The sequence below is a fragment of the Clinocottus analis genome, unplaced genomic scaffold, assembly GCF_023055335.1.
Source record: "Clinocottus analis isolate CAN_PGR_092001 unplaced genomic scaffold, fCliAna1.0.p SCAF_1, whole genome shotgun sequence".
Classification (NCBI taxonomy): domain Eukaryota; kingdom Metazoa; phylum Chordata; class Actinopteri; order Perciformes; family Cottidae; genus Clinocottus; species Clinocottus analis.
The window spans coordinates 12,574,403-12,596,354 of record NW_027175820.1 but is presented as its reverse complement, the minus strand read 5'-3'; the positions used below and the strand labels follow the sequence as shown (position 1 = coordinate 12,596,354).

Genomic DNA, 21,952 nt, shown 5'->3' with positions numbered 1-21,952 from the left:
ATACAATGTGATATCCCCACAAAAGCGACATTAAAGTACGAATGTTGCAGGAGTGTTTTATATCTCAGCTCAAGAGCAAAAGCTCTGTTATGCTGACTGCTAATTATGCAACCTTTGTCCTTTCGGTTGGTCTCCAGGCAACCAGACCTGCGGGTTCAATATGCCACTTTGGTTAGCAGAAGGCTAACAGGTTTGAGCCCTACCTGTTTTGAATAGACATTGCTTGTGTGTAAGTGAACAAAGCAACAGGTATGAAGCTGCAATGATGGAGACTGAGATACAAACAAATGTTTCTTTATATTCCTGAAGGCAAATTTTAGGCTCAAAACCAACCTGTGTGTCTTTAGTTAAAAGTGACATCATAAATAACAAAGAAGCAGCAATGTTGTCAAGGACACATTAATATGTGCTAAAAAGCTGCATTACAGCTGTATTAATATGTTCATCAGCCAAAGTGGGAAGACAGTAGCTTAAGGAATTGATGTCAAAACACAACAAGGCCACACAAACTCCTCCATAACTTAGCTCCAGGCACGTCAGCTCCAGGGATAGCATTCAGTAACCAGGAAAAACCTGTCTCCATGTAATGTACACGCACAAGCACACACACTGACACAACAACAATGCTGCACACATGCAATACACGCTCCATCTGATACACTCCCCAGCTGCCTCTCCTTCTAAGACTAACCAGTTTTAAAGGAAATGCTGCACCTAATGACAAATGTTTTTATGTGACATTGCAGCCTCTCTAAGTCTCTGGGTGTCACTCACATAAGTTTAATTCTACAGCTGTGGGTCAGTGCTGTCTGATTAGTTTGACTGTAGCCCATAAAAGGTCTATGACAATCAGAGACTGTCAGAATGAAGACAGAGGAGAAGAGAGTCAAGGACCGTCAGGTGAATTTTACTGATTGTGGATTGATGATCAAAATGGGAATAAAATGAAAACAATGTACCACAAATAGTTTGTGGTACAAATAACATCTAGATAGCTTTTCTCAACTAAAATAAATTCAATAAAAGTATATGTCAAGTAAAATAACAGAAACTAGAATTGGTTATCGTTTTTTATTTAGTTAATAATGTGAAGAGATAACCATGACAGAACCGACATTATTTGTGGGACTTAAATTGATTTTATATCAATTACAAGTCTGTTTCTTTATTGCAACTGGGCCATAAAAGAACTATCAGTAACACTGTATACAAATAAAAATATTTATATAAATTGCAAATGTCCCCGCTGTGGGACTAACTAAAAGATGATCTGATCCTAAAACAGGAGCCAGAGTAAATATTACTCACCATCCTCTGCCTTCAAAACAACACTCGCAGTCTTCTCTGTCGTATTCTCCGCGATCCAGTAACGTTAGTTGTACAAACCTCAGTGAAGTTCACAGTTTTAAAAAAAACTCTCTAATTGTTAAATCTAAAGCCAGAGGACAAAACCCAAGTTAAAAGAAGATATCCCCGGTAAACTCCAGACAGCATGGATGCTTTGATCCTCAGCGGTGTCCTCCGTCCATTGTGCAAACAGATCCGAGTCCTCCGCTGACAGCAGCGGCGCAGTGCTCGAACACACGGCCAGACGGTCATTTACAGAGGGAGCTGTGCCCTCAAAGCTCGGCTCTGAAAACACAACACAGGAAACGGAGCGAGAAGGTCCAATCAGACAACGCTGCACGCGGAACAAGCATCAATATTCATTAGGCGCTGGGAGAGAAACAACTGGGCATGCGCGGCTGCAGAACTTCCCAACAATGGACTCAAGTGCAATCCAACCTGAACTCTGTCAGCTCAGTCTGTCACAATTTGATAAAAGGATTATGTTATCTTTTTTGTTATCCTCTTTTACAGTTTTTACTCTTTCACAAGCCTTTCCCTTTTGGTTGTACCATCCATTAGAACTTTATATCAATATTAATTTAAATATGCTTGTGCATATGACTTTCTTGTGTGCTTTAAAATGTAACTGGTGTTAGAAATTAAGCCCTTTTGGCTTCTGTTAGGTTAAGCAGGAACCAAAGGGAGAGATGGTACTGATAATTCCATTCAATATGCAGTATTGATGCTTGTTTGTGGAGCCGCCACATGATTTAATCATTTTAATGTCATACACAGATGACATTTTCAAGTGACTCTGTGTCTCTGTCTCATCGATATCCAGTTCATGTCCTTTGACTGTCCTTTCCTATCTGACTTAAATGTATCTTTTAATAAATTAGTTTTTTCGCCCACAAATTGTGTACAGTTCAGTAGCACCCCTCCTGAGACAAATGCAACTCAAAGGAAAGCTCTTTTGAAGTGCACGGGTGGCACTAGAATACACTTCTCACAACCAGTCTCCAGCCAGACTAAGGCTCGCCTTGAAATGACGTTGGGTGGTGAGGCCACTCTCTGGGTGTAACCTGTCTAACAGGCTGCCTCTGTAGGCAGTAGACACATAGTGAGTGTGTGTGTGTGTGTGTGTGTGTGTGTGTGTGTGTGTGTGTGTGTGTGTGTGTGTGTGTGTGTGTGTGTGTGTGTGTGTGTATGTATGTGTGTGCATGTGTGTGTGTTTCCTGAAGTCCGATCTAAGTCTTATTCTAAATTTACTTTTTAAATTGTACTTTTACATCCAAGATAAATATTAAAAACAATGTGAATTGCTCAACAGAATATAATTAAAAGTAATAGACAGGAACCAATGGAAAGTCATGGAGCTTTACAAAAGTTGTTCTTGCAATATTTTGTCACCACCCAGTGGCCATTGTAGGACAAGGCTGAAAATTGTTTGCCAGAAGATTGTTTTTGTTTTTTAAACATTTTACTGGGGGTTCAGCTTTGTCAGGTAAATTAAGTGAGAAAGCTAACTGACTTAAATCTTAAAACTCTAAAACATAGACTTTCACAAAGATAAAAAATGACTACGTCCTGCAACTTCAACTTCTAAGACTAGCATTTCCTTACTACAATATCAATGTTCAAAGTTAAACACTTTAAAAAGATAAAAACATCCACAAAGATCAAAGATTACTACCACACTTCTCAGTAGCATTTTGGTGTATTTGGACAGCCTGACATACTTTTTTTTTCATTCCAAGATAGCTGTTGATTAGTTGAATCAAATCTGATTAAACTGTCCAGCTTTCTAAACCAATACTAACATTGTTATTATTACTCAAATTTCAACTTCATGACCCAACGAAAATGAAGCGAATTGCGGTACAGATGGACATGGCTATGTGTAGCTAAAAAATAGCCTTGCGAAAGTTTTAACTGTATGGCAATAATGAACGTCACAGCCCTTGATTGGCTAGCTAACGTTAGCTAACTATCAAGATTATCTGACATTAGGATCTCTATAGAAAGGACCGGCCCTGTCTGCAGAGGTCTAGTCCGGCCTATGCTATTTCACACCTCAGGTATGGTTCGGCCTAAAACAGTTTAATCCCCTGGGTAAACTGGAGGCCTGGAGGGGTATAGTATGGCCCTGGGATACCTTACACCCCCGGGTGTAGACAGTTTATCCCCGGGGGATTTACTCAGGTTTAATCTGGGCGAGGGTTAATTTGGCCCGTTACACCTGGACACATTTTTAATGTTAATGTTTACAACTGTTAAATTGTCCAAGTAACCAATTTCTCAGACTGTGGAGCGAGAAGTATCAGAAGAGTAGCTAGCACCCTTTCAAATAACATAATACATATAACCCCGCCGGGTACACTCAAATTCATAAGTGTTTATAATTTTGATACTGCATTTTCTAAGCAGAACAGTCCCTCTACAACACTCCTACCTGACCACAATCATAATAATAGCCAGCATGAGGGATTTACACTATCATCAGCATAAGCTACGTAATTGTAATTGAAAACATAAAGTACTATCTCGCTAAATAGCCAGCTCGCTGAGTCACCAAATTGCGTAATGAAAAGATGGTTTAATTGCAATCCCACAGAAAAGAGAAAGGAGTGTGCTTGTAACGTGTCACTGACCATTAGCCTAGACAAGACAGGGCGTATCCCCTAACCCAGCCCATATTGATTCTGTTCTCATGTTTTAGATGTTCCCCATCTGTTCACCAAGCCCATCCTCTGCCTGCACGCCTATCCCTGCTTGCACACCTGCTCCTAATTACCTAATCAAACCAACCACTTTCTTCTCTACCAGATCACCCGCGTGGGTGTGTTTCCTCGTAGTGTTACTAAACACAACATGAAATGGGAAATATTACATGCATGGTAGTTAGGTTCCTGTGATTTATGAAAGATGAGTTCCTTGCAAGTTAAATAAGAGGTTGCACTGTTATCTGATCTACTGTTTTATCCTACTAGTTATATGATTGAAATGTACGAAGCAGGTATGCTTAAAACTTTAATGCAAATGTTTAAAATATTTTTCAATGATCAAGAACACCTTGCAGAATATATTTGCAGACCAAAAGCTCCCGGATATAACCAATAGCGCCACCCTGTGTATATCATCTTCTGAAGTAATGTATGTCTGGTGGACGTTTAACCTAAAACATCCTGTTTCTAATAATGAGCTGATATTTTTGACCTGTCGGCATAAAGTGAACACCAAGTGTGTCTCTAGCAGTTAGAGACACTAATGCCATTCAAAAGAAGAGGATAGATTGATAGAAAGATAAATAATTCAACTTTGTTTCATGCACACTTTATTTGTGTGTGGCTCTGTTGTAATTGTTGCTTTATTAGAGCCAGTTAGTGCACACCACCTCCACCTGTATTACTGTGGATTGTATTTGATTCATATGGATTGTATTTGAATTTTGTTTTAATATCACCGGTAAAATTAAAGGCACAATTAAGCGATATGAATGCGAATTTGACGTTACAGCAATAGTTTGTATATTTGTGGAATAATGTTTAAGCAAAATAAATAAATAAATAAATGAATAATAACCATGACCCGTAAAGTGTCAACGTCTCTTGGGAGTTGTAGTCCATGGGTGGTGTTCTTGAACAATGCGAACAAAATAATCGGCATTTTATGGTTACATCAAATGACAAGGATATCGATATTTATTACAATGTGCAGTCGTACAAAGTAATTTGTTTTCGGGTATCTACAGAGTATCCCCAGTGTCCTGTTCTTCTGTACAGAAAGTTTGATGACAGGCTTGGGACACGTACAGCTCAGCAGCGGAGCCCGGAAGTAGGGCTGCACCTCGGCTTCTCATGAACATGGCCGATAAGTCCTTCACGGCAACAGGGACTGCGTTTGGCTGAATTAGTGAGACATTCAGGAAGTTACTGAAGGTAAACAACACCACAACAGGTGTAAAGAAAACGTGGACACACACCGGGTGCCTCTCAATGATTTTTTTTCAGAGTTTTTATCTCGTTTCTAAACTTCACACAGTACTTCCTGCTCGCCAGCTAACCGAGCTAACGGACGACTCTCCGGTAACTTCTGTCAACTGTTCAACCCGCTTGCGTGACCTGCTACCGAACCGCTCATCGTAATGGAGGACAGCCGTCGCTGGCCCAGGCTGTCCCGATGAATATTTCACACACACACGAGTCGGATTTACTCAGCTAAGGACCGTAACTTTACTGAAGGCGCCCGTTTGGCTTGTTTTTTTTTTTTCCGCCAGTTTTGGGAACCTCGCCGAGAGAGCGGACATAAACAATGTTTTCTGTCAAACCCATGAAAGCAACTTTCAAGTGTTATCTTCCTCCTCTACAGGTATGTGTGTGCGCTTGTTTGTGACTAATCGCATGGTTTATTTTTCATGGTGAATGACCACGGTGTGTCAAATACTTTAAATTAATTTAGGACGACGTTGTCGCGAAAGGAACGTTTAATCCATTTAGCTTTATGCTGCGTTAAAACACCCCACAAGGTTTAATACTTGAGTTTTTAAACGGTGCACAAGTATTTTGTTGTGCCACTTGTTAGTACCGTTTTTTAAAAGGAGATTAAGTACCCAACTACCCTTTGACGTTCAATGTGTGGTTATTAACTACGTGCTAGCCTCCAAGTGTATTCTGCGATTGTTTGCTTACTTAGTGCAACAGCCCAAACTAAATAGGTGTTTGTACTGAGAAGGTCAAGACTAGGGGTTGGAAGTGTTTTGCATGTAGATTATACTTTACTTTTGCCATTATGTAAAAAAAGAAAGAAAAAAAGGCATCAAATAATGTATTCTAGCATAAAATGATTGTCATATTGTCTTTAGCATGCTCTGGTCTTGGTACTATCGTTAACAATTACAAATATGTAGTATAATTACCTATATTTGTGTCCATATAAATGTTACCAATCTAGGATGCACTTTGCAGTGATGGCACAGTTATAAGAGAATATCAGTGATACACATGACAAAGATTCAGTTAAATGAATTACTTTTTATACTCTGAGGGGATGCATTTCATGTATGTTAAGTTTCAGCCCTTCTCTTATTGAATAAAATATGCTTTGGTTATTTGATATTTATTTTTACATGTATGATGCAGTCCTTATATTTGCGTAGGTTTTGTTTTGGCTGTGTACTCCAACTCAATGGATTTTAATTGGATTGTTTGCAAACTTTGAGTTTGATTACATCCACACAGCCACAGCTGACTCGCTGGATAGAAACTGCAGCCCTTTTTTTATAAACCCAAGTGAAGAAAATGCTATTATTACTGTACTTCCACCACAAACACATTGAGTTAAAAATCAACACTTAAGCGTCATGAGCAGCATTTGGGGTTACAGTATTATTAGCATTAGTTGACTGCTGTGTGTCTTTAGTTTCAATCTAGTTCTCTAAACGGCCTTCCCCAGGCTTATCATTGCTTACGGCATGTTGCACCTGTTTATGCAACATTAATTCGACAAAACCGAGTGATAGCTGTCAAGATTCTGCAATTCCCATAACAAGTCTCTATTTCTACAGAAGCATTTTATATTGTTTACTTAGTTTTCAAGCAAGGTCACACACGGTGAGTGGTAATCTTCAAGCCCCTCCTCCTTGTAATGGCATATTATTGTCATTATTCATCAACCATCGAAAAAACCTAATGTTTAACTAACTTGTGACTTGTTCATTTTCTCTAGACTGATTCGAAGAAAACTATTGAACCACCTATTAAAAAGTTGGAACCGAAGTTACTTCAAGGTAAGTTTATTTTCTGCAAGATCCTAAAACCTTTTGGCACCACAAAAAACAGCCTGTCAGCATAACTCCTATGGCTACAACTCAGTTTTGCCCTTTGCAGCCCAGTTCCTCTCTGTTCCTGTGCCGTTTCATCCTCTTAATTGTGGAAAGTTAACATTTTTATTGGAAACAACTATTTTAAAACTATCATAAAATTGTTTTTTAAATATAGAGTACTTCACTTTACATCAAGACTGAGCACCGAATTATTGTGTGTATATATAATTAGTTACCCCAACTGGAGCGGCAGGAAAATCTTCATTTCAAAGGTTTATTCTGGTTAGGTCTGAGCAGTTGATTTGGGAGCCTCATGGGAGTGGCTCGACACCCCAGGCATATTTGTCACATTGCGGAGTAAATACACAGTGATGTCTTCCATGTCAGTTTTACATTTTTTTAACGTTTCCCAAGAGCCACATACAACAAAATCTTCATCCGCATAGCCGGATCCATTTTAAAAGATGACACCCACCCTTTGCACAGGGAGTTTCAGCTTCTCCCCTCCAGACGGAGGTATGTTGTACCACGGTGCAGAACAAAGCGCTATAAAACCAGCTTTGTTCCAGCAGCCATGACACAGGTGAACAAATTATATTTGTAACAGCACTGATCTGGAGCTCTGAGTACTTTTATCATGTTTGTCTGGTTGTCTGTATGTCAAGATGAATATCTTGTTGTTCTTCTTCTGTTTTTCGACTGTTTGTATTCCTGCAAACCAAGTCTAGCCTCGGGTACCAATAAAGTAACCAAACCAAACCAAATCGATTGCAAACCTGCTGTACTTTATTTAACTTATGTTAAGTACGACAAGACTTTTTATTGAGTACTAAATGCCTGGTAAAACAGATTTTATATTCGCACGCAGCGTTTACCACTTAGGGGTTGTCGATCCTGTGTCATCTTGATTTTGAAGTAGGACATATGAACAGGTTTCATGGTGAGTCTGCATGTGTTGGACTTCTTGTGCATTTATTACTTGGTGCTTTTAGGCAGTCCTTTGATCTGTATCAGTCTTATTCTCATCTTTTGAAAATCCCTGGGACAACATTCAGCAGCATTATGGATTTGTTGTCATATTAAGAGAACATTTCCCCTGCTCAACAAAGTTAAGTAGCTTCAGCTTTTTAAAATCATTCAACTCTTTGGTTTTGCAACAGAGCCCTTCACAAACATGGTGCTCTTACAGAAAAACATTGGTGATGAGATAAGTGACCTCAGCCTCCTCTTTGGTTTTATATCTATTTATGTCAAGAGTATTCATTGGATACCACAGGGATGTAAGTTATTTATAAATGATTATTTATTGAGAAATGATTATATGTTTATAACATCATAAATAGCAAATTACTGGTATGTTCAGAAAGTCAAAGCTAAGCCAGTTAACCCTATTTACTTACTTACTTATCTTTATTTTATGTATTCTTCCTTGAACCGTGTTGTGGTAGACTGTAAGTTTTACCTTTGCATCTTTTTTTATCTCATTTGTTTGTCCCCAGGGGAGATAGTAGTTAATGAGGTGAACTTTGTGAGGAAATGCATCAGTGTGGAAAGCAGCCAGGATGACCTTTGGGGGAAGTTGATCTGCACCAACTTTAAGGTCTCCTTCATCCCTTCAGAAGCCCATTCTAAACAGGTATTTGTGTTGACTGATTTTTTTTAATCACTCAAATGTGTTTTGAATATGTAGTCATTCTTAGAAGTATTAAAAAGACATACGGTTGTTGGTTTCAGTCCAAACCACATTTTTTTAATGTCCTCGTATACAGTGCTTAAAATTGTCAGCTCCTGAACACCTTAAATACTTAAACTTCTACAGCCTTAATTGTATGTTCAGTGCAGCTGGTGAGGAGGAAGGAAAACTTGTGTCCGTGTACTTCCTCTACTACATTGTCAATGATAACGTACAAGAAGTGAGAGAACAGACGTCATTTCCAGCTACGAGGCAGATTGTTGCCATAATACAAAAATGGATCTTGATCGTTACTATTATATCATATTATTATTTTGGTTAGTTTTGGGTGTAATGTCTCCAGGATATCACTCGTACTATTTGTTGTTGTTTGCCTTAACTACAGAAGTCCCATTTGTCCCACCTCCTGCTTGGAGAACACGACATCCCCCTCACCTGTCTGGAGCAAGTAGTGACAGGTACATCTGATGGAACATAACATTTGTGGCAAACTTCACTTTTTTTAGTTTGTCTTTAGCATCTTTGCTATTGTCATGTCATTGTCAGGCACACACCTACGGACTTCCACAGGTGGAATTTGTATTACCAGGGCCCACATTTTCAGTATCCAGATAACCCTAAACTATTTTTTTTTTTTAAGGTATTAAAGAAACAAAAGCTAATGTTTGCATTTTTTAAGTGTATTCAGTAGATGATTAATCTCTTACTCAATCGACTGTTTCAGAATAAACGGTTAGCATCCTAAAGTTGTCATTTTACAAGAGTGAACTAAAATCCAAATTCAATGTAGATGGACCCATCATTTGTCTTTAACAGCTTGGTTGCCTGGTTTTGTTTTTGTCAGTCTCTTTACTGGTCTGAAATCTGATAACAAGTGATGTCACAGTGAAGGCAGTTTTTAGTGGCAGTGCAGCCTGCCTGGGATTAGACTTGTTGACATATCTCATTGCTGTGGATTGCTGACTCTGCAGGGGCAACTGCCCAGAGCAATGTTTGTAGTGTTACAGTGATGAAGCACGAGGCTTTGTTCTACCGTGTTATTTTCATCATCATGGGATTTGCACAAGTATAGGAGTATAGCGATGAGATCAGGCCCTTGTAATAGTTAATGCCAATCAAATCAGTATGTTTGATTCTACTGAGAAGTAATATGCTTTCACATAATTTGGGTTGTAGGTTCCCAAATGCTATTTAGCTTTGTATTCATACTAATAAATCATACCAATACATCATAATACACAATGATACATAATAATTTCCCTAAATCCCCATTTGCACCTGAAATTAAAATGTGATCCGTAATGGCATATGTTTAGGTCAAGGTCATTGATACTGTTCTGCACAAGTGCAGGACTTTTCCTCTATTTAATGTGTAATGCATTGTTGAATAAATTGAACATTCAATATTTGGTCCATAAGCCATTCATTTGTTTTTTAATTTGCTATACAATATTCATATAATTGGTTGCCAAGTTCTTGTTGCTGGTGGTCTATAAATTGCCACAACTCAAACACATTGTCGTAGTCTTAAAATTTAGCCTCGTCTTAAACTTAAGACAACTATTCAGCCTTGGCAGAGACATCTGTTAAGTGTTTTGGAATTGACATTGTTCAACAGAGGGTGCTTTAAAATGAAATATTGCATTGACATCTGCAATGTAGGAAGTTGAGTCATATTCTGTGTTTATTCCTCCCAGTAAATGATACAAAGGGGAAGAAGAAAGTATTGGGGTCAAACCAGAAGTTGAAGTTCAACCCGACAGAGCTCATCCTCTATTGCAAAGACTTGCGCATCATAAGATTCTGCTTTCATGAAGCTGGGCCTGAGGGGGCCAAAAAGGTGAGTGATGCAACTTTTGTTTCTTTTTCAAAATTCTTTTAAAAATATTAGATTAATACCTGTCAGACTCTCCTTAACTTGATGTTCATCTGACTTAATGGAAAAAAAGTTATTTTAAAATGTAAAAACTTTCAAAATGTTCGAGCCCATCTATCCAAACTCTGGGAATTTGGGATGAAATGGTTGTACGCAACACAAATGGCACCTGTTTTCAACATGATTGGCTTATTTTTGGGTAATTAAAATCTTGCCTTCACAGTAATTTGAAAGCGTCACGTGAAGTTTCAACACCTAGTGGCTCTCACTCTTAAAGCTGCAAAATGCATTTTAGAAATATGATTTGTTTTATTTGTAATTTGTAAAGTTAACACCAGCAGCCCAACAGCAATCCATAAATCAATTGCTCTGGCAAAAAACACCAACCGGTATCTTTGGTCTGGAAGATAGCCATGCTCGTTCTTTAGGTTCATTATGATCTGTTCATGGTTATAATTTGAGGGGAGTGGTTTGAGGGTGGCCTCAGTTTTGCCGTCTTGGTGACTTTCTTGCTGGATTTAGCGATTTTTGCAGCTAGTGCAGCTAGATACCTTCAACATCTAGATTATTACTGGTTTCTCCAATGCTGCTGAGTCCATCTTTAATGTCTCTATTGCTCAGTATTCATTCTCCTTTTGTCAGTTCTCCTTTACTTCACTTTTACTTGTTGGTGGTCAAACGCTTCCTTTCCTGACTGCGTGAGCTCACTTCATACTCGCACTCTGTCAGTGCAATGACCACTTCCTCAGCAACCAGGATATTTCTATCATACAAACTTTGCCATTATCTCCCCTTCTATCTGGATATAAACTAACTTCTCTTGTGTGGCCATTAGCCAAACGATGAATAAGTGACGAAGAGAACAATGCTCAGTCAAGGCACTGAGACTGATCCTTATTATAGGAACAACTTGCAGCGTGACTCTGACTCATCTCCTGCACAGAGAGATTACATGGACAGATGTTTCATTCTTCAGACTAGAGCTCAATATAAAGACCTTTTAAGTAAGTGTCATTTTTCATAGTAGCAATTGATATAAGATTATACGTAAATGTGTCAGTTATGTCGTGAGTTAAGAAATTCAGGCTTTGAGTGAATTTGCCAAAACTTTCAAGCCCTTTGTTTAAAAAAATAAAACGTAAACCACAAAGTTGGCATCTTGGACAGAACCTTTTAACACGTGATCGCTTGATAGGTGTACTAAACAAACTCAAAACACAGCCAACAGTAACAAAATAAACATTCAGCAGACTCGTGCTATGTAAACACGGATGCTTTGTTCAAAACATTGTAGTATCTGGAGTTGTTGAAGTCCAGGAGATAAATGTGTATTTCTGAATTATGTGCACAAATGTTTTTCAAGAGCTCTGGGCTCCCTGCAGCCTCACTACCTACAATAATTAGGCAGCTGTATATCTCAAGTTCACAGCGTGCCAATGAAATGGATGTGAATGTACAGAGCTACATGTCTGAACTCCTCTCGTCATCTGGGAGCAATTTTTGTGTAGGTTTTGGAGGTCTTGAAGCTCCACACCATACACACAGCACCTTTAGCTAACAAGAGCATTATAGTATGGCAGTGCATTGAAAAGTCTTATGAACAGCTTTACATGTCTCTTTGCAAGTTATTTTAAAATTAACTGTTCAACCTAATTTTTGTACTCTGCTCCTACAACAAAATCTGGAAGGGTGGTTATGTTTCGAGCACTCAAAACCTAAATGAGTCTGCCTTGCCTCACTGTGAGTTTATTTATGGACACCATGTATGTAATTACAGTTTGAACCTACAACAGAGCGCTAGTCTTTTTTCTTTTTTTCCCTTTATGACATATTGAATTAACCCAACCTATAATAGCTTATTTGGCCATTGGAAATTACAGAGTTGGGAGTAGCCTCGTCTACACATACACTTGGATGAACACACACTTTTTCAGTGCGCTCTCGTGTTATTCACAGCTTTACTACTGAATGGATGGCTTTGTGTGACTCTTGTTAAGCCACAGGGAGAGTCAGTGCTATGAACCCAGAGCAGTTGGCTGTCAGTTATTTGCTTTCCCAGGTTTTACTTGTTCTTGTGTTTGTGTGTTTTAAAGAATATTGCCTCATTTACCTCAGTGTACCTGAGTTTTGAAACTAAATGGTTTTGATGAGACTTAATCTGCCATGATAGTGCTTTAATTGATTTCCTCCTTTCAGCTGTACTTGTATTGTGCACCACGTGTCCAATCAGAACACTTTTCTTTTTATTTTAGGTTTGCCTGGCTATTGCCCACTATTCCCATCCAGCTGATCTTCCACTGCTGTTTGGTTTTGAGTATCAAGGGCGGCGTTACCATGAATCTAAAGGTACGTATTTTGCATGCCATATTTCTTTTATTGCTTTTAGAAGGCATACAATGCTTTTTAAAGTGTGATCCTGATTCATGTATTTTTGATTATCTTATTAAATGTATCTGATAATGCACCAGAAATGTCTCAAAGTGTATCTGTATTTCCAGGAGAGCGAGTCAATGGTGCCACCCCTCGAGGAGGATTACGGACTCCTATTTTTGACCGTCCATCAGATTGGGATCGGGAGATCAAGAGAACGGGGGCAATGGAGTGGAGAGTGTGCTCCATCAATGAGGGCTATGCCATCTCACCAAGGTTTTCAACCAACGCTCTTTATTTATTCTGGGTGTTCGAAGCAGATTGAGTCTGTCGCTCCTTCAGTTAGTCTTAGTTGTTACAGTCACTCATTATTCGCCCTTTACTCATACCTGGTAAGTTTTGGCAAGATGGTATATTTACACTGGAAGCTTTTTTCCTTGCTTCATGAGTGACGTGAAAACACTCAGGAGAACGTCTCAGCGTAAAATGCAAGTCTCTTTTGGACAATAGGTTCTATTCATCTGAGTTCAGTGGTGACATCATGGTGGGTTTCAAAGTAAGGATTGTACAGTGTTTTATGTGGAATATGAGAAAAGCCTCAAAAGTGCATAATAGTACCCTGCACCAAACTCACATGGGGCTAAAACAATACTTGCAGTACACTCTGATTCAGTTTTCCCTCGGTCACAAAAATGTCACTGCTAAAGATACTATATTATATCTGTGGGCATGAAGCAACATACTTCTCTCATTCAAATTAAAAAGATGGGCATGTGTAAGTTATACAATATATAGCCTAAATGTGTTTTTTCTTCCTTCGTACGTCTTTGTCTTTCAAACTTTGAAAATGTAGCTTTAAAATTGGGAGATATATTTTCCTAGCGTCTTGTAATTGATTCCTATGTAACAGCAGTCTTTTTCTCAAAATTCAATTTTTAGTCTTCCAGAGCACATTGTGGTCCCAGTTTCACTGGCAGATCAGGATCTAAAGAAGCACTCCATATACTTCATGAATCAGCGCATCCCTGTAAGTCCTTCACTTAAGCCTTGTTCATGCTTCTGCATCAGGTCGACGGCGTACCTACGCCGTAGGTACCGCGTCGACGCACACCCCTATGCCGTAGCCTGACGTGCACCTCCTCAAAATCCTAACTACGCGTCGCATCGACGCAGACCGCAAGCGCTGTGATTGGTCCGCTCAGAACGTAATTTCCGGCAGTTGCTTTTTTTTTTTTTAGTGGTCGTACAGATCACCTCTGCAAATGTCTTCTCTGTCGCCTGTGCTTCAACATTTGCAATATAAGCATTTGCTCTTTAATTTTGATGAGCTCCGACTCTAAAACCCCTGAAACCACACAGCCACACACACCTGGCGGCATGGCCGTGAATTGCAGAGCGACACGGTCCCTCGACGCAGAACTTTGAATGCTCAACGACTACGCCGTCGACGTGACGCAGAAGCATGAACTAGGCTTCAGAAATACTACATTTATCCCTGTCGGGTGGGGGTGGGGTATATATATATATATATATATATATATATATATATATATATATATATATATATATATATATATATATATATATATTTACTCACTCACTCACTCACTCACTCACTCACTATTGGACTACAAGTGGAGTAATTTGTAATCTTTGATGGATCAGAGCATCCATTTTATTTGCCTGCTCATTTATTTCCATTCTTCCTTGTAGCTCTGGTGCTGGAATCACCCAAATGGAAGTGCTCTTGTCCGCATGGCCGGCATAGGTGATCCATTGCAGCAGAAGAGGATTGATCAGAAGTACACAAAACTCCTTTACTTCATTAAGACTAAAACATTTATTAAATGTGTTTTACTACTCTCTCTATTACACGGGAAGGCAATAGCAGCCAACAGATGTTCAACTGCAGCAGTGGAATAAGAAAATGTTTGATTTGTCTTAATTTAATATAAATCTAAAAATGTATTTTTTGTACAGTTTTGATAATAAAGCTTATTATGTCACTGTTCCGAATATACAGCTGTTTTAAGTCCTCACTCATTGATTTCTGTCTTTTGTTGTTGCAGGGTCTTCTCTGCCATCACAAAAAGCCACCCACAGCGCAGTGAAGTCATCAAGTCAGATCTCGACAAGTTTCTGCCTAACATCCAGGACATACAGAGTGCCTTCATTAAAGTCCGGCAGATCTGTGTCATAGGTGAGCCTCATTTCCATGTTCAACAGTAACTGTAGATAACCACAGCAAGTATCCACATACCTTTTGTGTGAGATTCATCTGAATGCACATTTCTTTCAAGTGTAAATAAAAAGGCATTCTCCACATCTGTGTATGTAGAGTTGTAGGAAGTATTTGACTGTATGACTGTGCAGATCCTTTTGAGGAGTCGGAGGAGAGGTGGCTCTCGTCTATTGAAAACACACGATGGCTGGAGTACGTCAGGTATGTAAACAACCCAACACGGCATGATAGCGCTTTATAAAGTTTAAAAGAGACCAAATTTAAAGAAGACGACATCCGTGTTACCTCATAGTTCCCTCTGGAGCATAACTTACCTTCATAAATACATTATTGTTGTTATTTTTTAACTATTTTGTCAAGACATTGTTTTACTTTTGTACATTGTAAAAGTGATGAGTGGTAAGCTGGTTTCTTAAAAAAAAAGTACTGCATGTTTTTCAAAATCATTCACGTTTGTGACTCAAGGGCTTTCCTGAAACACTCAGCTGAGATGGTGTACGTCCTGGATGGAAAGAACACTTCTGTCATTCTTCAAGGTAAAAGTCGTCTATCAATCATTAGTCCCCCCATATTATTTTGAGGTCAAGCCTGGGAGTCACATAGCAGCAACTCCCAAGTTAGATTTGATCAAGTTGTCGTTTCAGATGCATGTGAAAATGCTAATGCCAGTTGTGAACTGACATATTTAAGGTCGTCCACTTTTGATGAGATCACCCAAGACACACGTTCTCTCTGAACAGCGCTGAAGTGATGTTGAAAGTGCTTTCCTTGCAAACCGCTTGTTTTAAGCTGTTGGTTTCTCTTTTGTCTACCTTTGCAGAAGAGGAAGACAGAGACCTGAACTGTGTGGTGTCCTGCTTGGTGCAGCTCATGTTGGACCCTCATTATCGCAGCCTTATTGGCTTTCAGAGTTTGGTGCAGAAGGAATGGGTGATGGCTGGCCATCGCTTCTTGGACAGGTGCAACCACTTAAAGAAGAATGACAAAGATGAGGTATTTGTTTCACCGTAAATAACCCACTCCCAGAACTAATAGAAATGCCAAAACACTTATGTTTCTCGTTTGTTTTTCTCCGTTCTCTCGGCTAAGTCCCCTCTGTTCATGCTGTTCCTGGACTGCGTGTGGCAGATGATGAACCAGTACCCAGCAGCCTTTGAGTTCACAGAGGCCTATCTGACAGTACTGAGTGATAGCATGTGGATCCCACTCTTCAGTACTTTCCTCTTCAATTCCCCCAATCAGCGTGCTCATCACTTGATGGTGAGAGAGACGCACACATATGATTGTGTATCAGATTGTGTGAACCAGATAATTGACAGGAAAGAGAACAACGTAATGCCCACAGATAAGAACACATTTCGCTTATGGTTAGGAAACAATTAGCACAATTAAATGTTTTGTTTTGTTTGTTTACCTACTCGGATTCCCAGCTCAAGTCTGTACAAAGCAAATTCCCCAATACGGGACTAACAAAGGAATATCTTATCTTATCTCTTATCCTACAAAAAAACTTTACACTATGAAGAATGTCCAGAGTATAAATAACCTTGTCTTTACTCTACAGGACTTTGCCAAGAATAAAGCAATCCCTCAAGGAGAAGACCAGGTTGTGTATTTCCCTCCGGTTTGGGACTGGTCACAGCAGTTCTCTGCTAAAGACCAAACGCTCTTCAACAACCCCACGTATGTAGGCAAAGCAGCGGCCTGCGTTCAGAATGGGGAAGTGAAAACCTTCAGACGCTCAAAGGTACATCACACACTTTACAAGTTAATTGTAGTAGAAGTAGCCTTTTTTATCTGTATGTTCTCTTCTTTTACTACATAACAAAGATTTGATTTTCATTGTTGACTTTCCACCTTAGTTTAATGTTGAATTAAAGGCGTACAATCTTTACTAGTCTTTCCTTTTTATGGTAATGTAGACGTTTTTTAGTGTGCAAGGACTTGTTATATGTCGACACACAAAGTTTTGTAATCTTGTTTTCCATTTTGGTATTGGCATTTTCAGAGTTGAACAGCAATTGTGTTTTTATTTTCTTTTGCTGGGTAGGAATCAGTGTTGATACAGTCTCGCTGTCTCTTTGATTCTGATTTCTAATTAATTTAAGGTGCTCGCCACACTGCAGCCTTCTTATTTTCATGCATTTTGCTGAATTTCTGATGAAGTAAATGTTTAACATGAGTTATTCATCCAGTCAGCAGTGTTGATAATTGCTGCAGAGATTTTATGGGCAACATTTTGTTTTCCTGTAATCAGCAACTTCAGAAAAAGCACAGACGGTGAATCATTACACAGAAAATAAATCATTGTTTTTTGTTGTAAAGTTGTAAAGGCCAGGGGATTTGATGGCACAGAAAGGGATGCACTAAAAGAGAACCGGTAACGATTGAGCTTTGTTGAGATAACAGTTATTCTCACTAAATATGATAAACTGTGTCTTTCCTCTACCAGAAAGCCTACAGTTCCACATTGCGAGGACCGCCCGCATCTCTGCGCAATGGACTGAAGGTTGGAGAGGATTCTTCATTGGCCCGTCGGGGCTCTCTGGTGTCGGAGCTGAAGCCTGATTTCTCACTTGTGAGAGACGAAAGTCCGTCTGAGCGCTTTTTTAGAGACTGGTTCTCTCGACCTGCTGACCAGCAAGGCCTCCTGATTCCTCTGCTCATGCCCTCACACCTGGCTCTCTGGAAGCTATTCTTTCTACGCTGGGTTCCTGAAGCCTGCATTTCCAAAGGAGGCCCCATCACCGCCTACCACAAGCTCTCCCAACTGGTCGATGAAATTGAGGTTTTGCAGAGCCAGCTCAGGCAGTACAAGGGCCCCAGTGCAGGCAGCACGCCACTCCCCAGCTCCAGTGGGCCTCACTCCAGCCAAAGGAGGATGTATTTTAAGGCCAGCTCCCCACATGACCCCCCTTCACTTCCAGATTTCCTTACTTCCTCCTTTCCTTTCACACCAATGGGTAACCTGTGTCGCCGCAGTGGCTATGGGACCCCCATTAGCAAATTTCTGAACGGGGCGAGGATCTGGCTCTCCACAGAGACTCTTGCTAATGACACTCTCTGAAGACGTGGGGCTTTAAAGCTCACTTTTCTGAACTAAGTACAGGTTTACAGGTTTTACCTGTGATTCAACTTAACACATTTTAAAGCAATAATTGAAAAGCCATCATTTTAGTCCTTTTTGTTGAATCCTCATTGATCAGTAAAACCTCCCCGCTGTAATTGTTGAAAAAGGTAATCCAAATAGTAGTGCTTGAAATTAGAAATGTCTTGTTTTTACTGTAGCAGCAATGATGCATTTCAATGAACACTGATTTCAAAGTACTCAAATTATTTTGTAGCTTCCAGGAAAGGTAATTGACAGTGTAATATGTTCCATAGTTTGTTTTTTGTAGAAAGAGGAACAGAAAATAACACTGCTAACAAGTATTTTACTATGTGGTAAAAATGAAGAGGATCTGCCCCGGTTGAATGTAATGGAGCGTTGTTGTTTTGTTTTTGCACAAACTTAATGCTATTTGCTCCGAGTACCCATTTCTTTCATAGTTGTGTTGAGGTTTCTCTTTAAACAGCAAATAGTGTGATTTCGGTGACTAACTTTGTAGATTTACTCTTTTTTTGAAGCAGAGAAAATGGCCTATATTTTTAGTCTCACAAAGAAGGTGATACTTCGAAGGCAAAGTGGAACTGTGAGGACTTCAATCTGTGGTGGATAATTCCTTAAACTTAATATAGAGGCCTTCTGGTAAGGCACTGAGGATGAACTGTTCATAAAAACAGTTCCTGAATGGGTAAATATTTGAAAGCAAATGCACGAACAAGGGACTCAAATCAGTTTGAATTTCACTGATCCAGTGAACCAAACAGCAATTCGTCAATGACAAGTGACACAGTTTCAAGGCAGCACAAGAGAAAATATGAGCAGTCAATCATCTGGATAACAAGTGTCATAAATGCAATAGTAACAATGATGTTTGTAAAAGCATCTTGTTTGTTCTAGAGAATGCATAGAGGAATAATGAAAAAGAAAACAAACCATGGAGTTACTGTACTTTCAGTCAGGGCAGTGATAGTTAGGTTTTGTTTTAAAGGTGCAGTCAGAGAACTAAGCTTTCATTGTGCTGCTAAGACTTTGTCATTTGGAGACCATTAAAAGAGTCCATCTGGAAAGTGTACTACTTCCTAAGCTAGAGAGTGGTTTGAGACACATTTTCTTACTTTTTACAATTGTTGAGCAACTAGCACTGTGTAATATCCTCATGTCAAATAACAATACAGCATTTAATATCAAAGTACTTAGTTATTTTAAATATAAGGCCATTCTACAGACTCGACATCTAACTAACTAGTTTCTATCCAATGATATTCAGATAAACTTGTGATTCTTTGGCAATAACTAGTTCAGGTGTTTTTTATATATATTTAGACGTGAGTGCGGAACCTGATCTCCTAAATGCTTTTAATTGCACATTTTGCTCATTATAAAGGATAGTTTGTTTTACGGTGGTTGTTAAATATCTATTTTGGCAAATATTATAAATACTGTGTATGTTTGAAAATTTCCAAATCACGTTTTTGATTAGTGGTACTAAATAACCTTTACTCTTTGGTCCTTTTATATTTTCTGGAGAGATATTTATATGCTGTGTTTTTCTACTAATTCACAATGTTGCACTCTGCTGTAATTGCATGATGACCGTGTTTCCACTGGGGCACAGTTTGATATTGAAGAGCAGCAGATGTATTTATTCAATTATGCAAATGTTCTCTACAAGGGATGCAAGTGCTACTGTACATCCCCTGTACCTTTTTTTTTGGGAAAATTCACCATTTTTGTAACTATATTCTAATCTTGTTGACTTCTTAATTGTCTAAAACTGTTGATTTATCTATTATGTAAATCTAGTTAAATTCAGTGGTACTGCCACTGAAGCTGTTTTTCCTAACTGAAAGTAAGGCTAACATTTGTACCAGTAGCCAATCATTACATTAATTTTCAAACTAATTTGTGTTGTGTTGTATTCTGGCTCAAGAGTTCACTGATTTTGGCGATTACTCTATCTGATACGTTATAACCCGCTACATTATTTATACCTAAATATATAAAAAATGAATGATAAAAGATCCTTAAAGACTTAATGACACAGATCGTGCGCAAGTAAGGTTTGAATTGCTACTGGAGGCGTTACAAGAAGTCTCTGAGGTGGTTCGTTAAACTTCTGGGAGGTTGCCTTGCATTTTAGGGTCTCTCTAAAAACTGTGAAAGGATTCACATTAGTCAGACTGCCTGAGGTGAGTAAGTGAAACTAGGGCTTTGATCACAGCCGCACACTTTCATGCATATACTATATGCATACATAATAATTCCTATTGAATGTGTAGACCTTTCAAGCCAACTAAACAATTTTACTGGTTTGAGTTTAAAACTTTAAATATCTGATAACCTTACAGTGTTGACTGCGCCATCTATGGGACACATTTCCATATCTGTTTTAACAAGACATAGATGGATTATCAACCAGGTAAACTTCCCTATGCTCTCCATATTTAGTGCATGTCAATTTTTTTTGTGTGTTAAGTTAGCAAATGTACACCTCAAGTACATCAGTCAAATGTTAAAACTGGTTGTTTTTCCTTATGTTCTACTCACATAGTGCATATTGCTAGATTAAGTTTTGTTTCATCATATTAACACAGGGCACTTGACACACAGAAAGCCACCTGAGTCCAGGTCAAATGTATCCAGCATAGGCCCGAACATTTTTCTTCCTCCAAAGTGAGGCATAACAGAAAAAGTGTGAGAACCACTGCACTAAAGGGACCTGTTATGGTAAGGCTAAGACAAACAAGAAATGCTATGTCACATCCACTGCAGATAGGTCTCTCATTGGAGTCCGAGCACCGACGACGTTGGTCCCAGAGGAGCTTAATACATTTATAAGGTTTTTAATATATTTTTTTCTTTTCACTTGTCAGGCTTGATCTAAATAGCCTTCTGCTATAGCAACTTTATGTTGTGTATTAACAAAAGGCTGTCTAGCGTCTCCTAGAAGTTGAACAGGCATCGCCACTCAGGGTTCTATCCTCTGATCTCAAGGTTCTCTGATCTCATGGTTTGATGTTCTGACCATAGGGTTCTCTGATCCCAAGGTTTTGTAATCTCAAGGTCATATGGTCTGATCGCAGGGTTCTGTACTCTGATCTCGAGGTTCTATGCTCTGATTTTAGGATTCTCTGACCTCACGGTTATTTTTATTCTTACCTATTCTCTGCATTTTACCCATCCTTAGTAGCAGTGGGCTGCTGTGACCTCAGGGTTATCTGATCTCATGGTTCTATGCTCTGACTCCAGGGTTCTATGCTTTGACTTTAAGGTTATATGGCCTACTGTATACAATTTCACAATGTAGATTTGATGCGTTTGAACAAACTCAAATTATATTTGAGGTTTTGTTTGATTACCATTGCATTATTTCGTAAGATGTCAATTATTGAGTAATTGTACAAAAGTACGTGACCTGCGAGTATTGTAGTTGGATGTAGTACGAAGCGAGGACGTGAGTATATTGCTGTCTCCTCTTCAGTTCCTTACTGTACGTGCTGTTTGTGCATGAAGAC

At 39.0% G+C, this 21,952-nt stretch overlaps 2 protein-coding genes across 5 annotated transcripts in view; one reads left to right on the top strand and one right to left on the bottom strand.

Moving 5' to 3' along the window:
- The window catches only part of myo1ea (myosin IEa), a 44,914-nt gene extending 43,334 nt beyond the window's left edge, over positions 1–1,580 (bottom strand). For both annotated transcript variants that reach the window (XM_068573638.1, XM_068573731.1), the window contains exon 1: positions 1,309–1,580. In XM_068573638.1, coding sequence (XP_068429739.1) covers positions 1,309–1,311 — 3 coding nt within the window. In that variant the 5' untranslated portion in view covers positions 1,312–1,580. The remainder of the gene's footprint in view (positions 1–1,308) is intronic.
- A 3,546-nt stretch (positions 1,581–5,126) lies between these two features.
- On the top strand, positions 5,127–20,339 carry mtmr10 (myotubularin related protein 10). Of its 3 annotated transcripts, none has more exons than XM_068573508.1 (17): positions 5,127–5,267; positions 5,371–5,697; positions 7,054–7,114; positions 8,650–8,786; positions 9,229–9,301; positions 10,541–10,683; positions 12,972–13,065; positions 13,218–13,365; positions 14,029–14,116; positions 14,803–14,891; positions 15,159–15,289; positions 15,463–15,532; positions 15,797–15,867; positions 16,152–16,324; positions 16,421–16,591; positions 16,896–17,078; positions 17,784–20,339. In XM_068573508.1, exons 2-17 carry the CDS (start codon positions 5,641–5,643, stop codon positions 18,396–18,398), a joined length of 2,304 nt encoding a protein of 767 aa, XP_068429609.1. In that variant the 5' UTR covers positions 5,127–5,267; positions 5,371–5,640; the 3' UTR covers positions 18,399–20,339. The 3 variants fall into 3 exon arrangements, with proteins under 3 accessions (XP_068429609.1, XP_068429432.1, XP_068429519.1); XM_068573418.1 differs by having other exon boundaries at positions 5,168–5,267; positions 5,340–5,697; XM_068573331.1 differs by having other exon boundaries at positions 5,159–5,697.
- Positions 20,340–21,952: the final 1,613 nt, after the last annotated feature.